The sequence below is a fragment of the Fonticula alba genome, assembly GCF_000388065.1.
Source record: "Fonticula alba strain ATCC 38817 unplaced genomic scaffold supercont2.5, whole genome shotgun sequence".
NCBI lineage: Eukaryota > Rotosphaerida > Fonticulaceae > Fonticula > Fonticula alba.
The window spans coordinates 1,816,490-1,818,265 of NW_009242975.1; the positions used below are offsets into that span (position 1 = coordinate 1,816,490).

At 77.1% G+C, this 1,776-nt stretch overlaps 1 protein-coding gene across 1 annotated transcript in view; it reads right to left on the reverse strand.

Moving 5' to 3' along the window:
• Window positions 1-383: 383 nt before the first annotated feature.
• H696_03564 (hypothetical protein) overlaps window positions 384-1,776 on the reverse strand; it is a gene marked incomplete at both ends in the record, with an annotated part of 7,526 nt that continues 6,133 nt past the window's right edge. The window contains one exon of the mRNA XM_009497433.1: window positions 384-1,701. Within this exon, the coding sequence (XP_009495708.1) occupies window positions 384-1,701 (1,318 nt within the window). The remainder of the gene's footprint in view (window positions 1,702-1,776) is intronic.

A 1,776-nucleotide genomic window follows, 5' to 3' on the forward strand; every position in this document is an offset into this window, starting at 1 on the left:
CACATACACCTACCTGCCCGCCCCCCCCCCCCCCCCAAGGCCCTCCGCGGCCCCTCCACCAGATAGACAGCCCCTCTCTCCCCCTGCCCCCCCCCCCCCGTCTTCCCCCCCCCCCCCCCCCCCCCCCCCCCCCCCCCCCCCCCCCCCCCCCCCCCCCCCCCCCCCCCCCCCCCCCTCCCCGCCCCTCTGTCTATTCCCCTCTCCGCTGCCCTCGGCTTCTCCCCCCCCCCCTGCCCCGCTCTCCTCTCCGGGCCGAGATCCTCCTCGCAGACAATAAACAACACATTTGAATTCGATCGTACACATACACACGCGCACTTGCGCTGTCCTGCCGGCTCTTTGCCCTCGTCCCTGTCTCCCCCTTTCCTCGGCGGGGGGCCGGGTCACTTGCGGCTCTTCTCGAGCTCGGCGGTCGAGGGATTGGGCACGGTCATGGCGAAGGAGGACGACCGGCCGGAGGAGCCCGGCCCGTCGGATGGCGGCTGGGCCTCCAAGTTCAGCTGGGACAGGGTGACATCGACATTGACTCGAGCCCCGGTGGGGGCCAGGTGCGAGCCGACTGAGGATGTCCGAGGGCCGGTCCCGGCACCGACGGCGGCCCCGGTGCCAGCGCCAACATGGGGCACAGCATGCTTGGCTGTGGCCGACAGCATGGACTCCGGCCGGTGATGGCGCTGGTGTAGGGTCCCGCCGGTGCGGCGCGCCCCGCCGTCGATCGAGAGCTCGCCGCTGCTGCCGCTGCCGGAAAGGGCGCGCGATACGCTGCCCAGCGCCTCCATCTCCTCCAGCGTCAGGGGCCGGAGGCCGGTGTGGCTGGCGGGGTGCTCGCTGGCCGGGGCGGCCGGGCCGGGGCGCGCCAGGCCGGCGGTCGGGCCGGATGGCGCCAAGTCACCAGGCCGCGGCAGCCCCTCCGAAGAAGGCAGGGGCGAGCTGCTCCGGTCGCTTGGCCCCCCCCCTCCGGGCGGGACCACGGCGCCGGGCGCCGGGGCCGCGCCCCATGCGGCCGCGCCCTCCTCGGTCGGGCGGCCGATCGCCGACGCCGGCACCGGCGGCGACATCATCGCCGATGCTGGGGCCGCCGCGTGGCCCACCTCCGGGGAGTTGAGCAGCGACCCGACCAGCGTCTCTTCCAAGGTCTGGAGGGACAGCTGCGCCGGGGCTGGCACCGGGGCCGGCTGGCGTCCGTTCAGCACGGCCAGGTCCGGCAGCAGGGTGTCCTGCTCGGCGGGCGGGGAGGGGGGCGCGCGCGCGGCGGCCCCCCCGGGCAGGGAGTGCATGGCTGGACGCCCGGAGAGCACGGTCAAATCCGCCAGCATGGGACTGCGGCGGGGCTCCGGGGCGGCGGGCGCGCGCGGGCCGACCGCGGGCCGGTCGCCGGCCGCCGACTTGGGGATCTCCATGGACGAGCGCCAGGACAGGGCTTCGCCGGCTGGCCGCGGGCTGCCGGGCGACAGGACCGCCGGGGCGGCCATGGGCGTGCCTCCGCCCTTGCTGCCGGCCGGCCCGCCGGCGGCCATGCTAGTGGCTGAGGAGCGCCAGCTGCCGGGGCCGGTGCGCGTGGGGCTGGCTGGAGGGGTGAGCCGGTTGCCGGCCCGGGGCCCGGGGGGGGGCCCGCCATGTGGCCGAGCTGCAGCAGCTCCTGCGCCGGTGGCCCCGCCGTTGGCGGTAGGGCTCCGGGGTGGCGGGTCGCGCGCCGGGGACCTGACGCGCGATCCTTCGCCCGGGCGAGTGGGCGACGCTGGCACCGAGGGGGGCGCGCCGGCGCGGCGCAGGTGC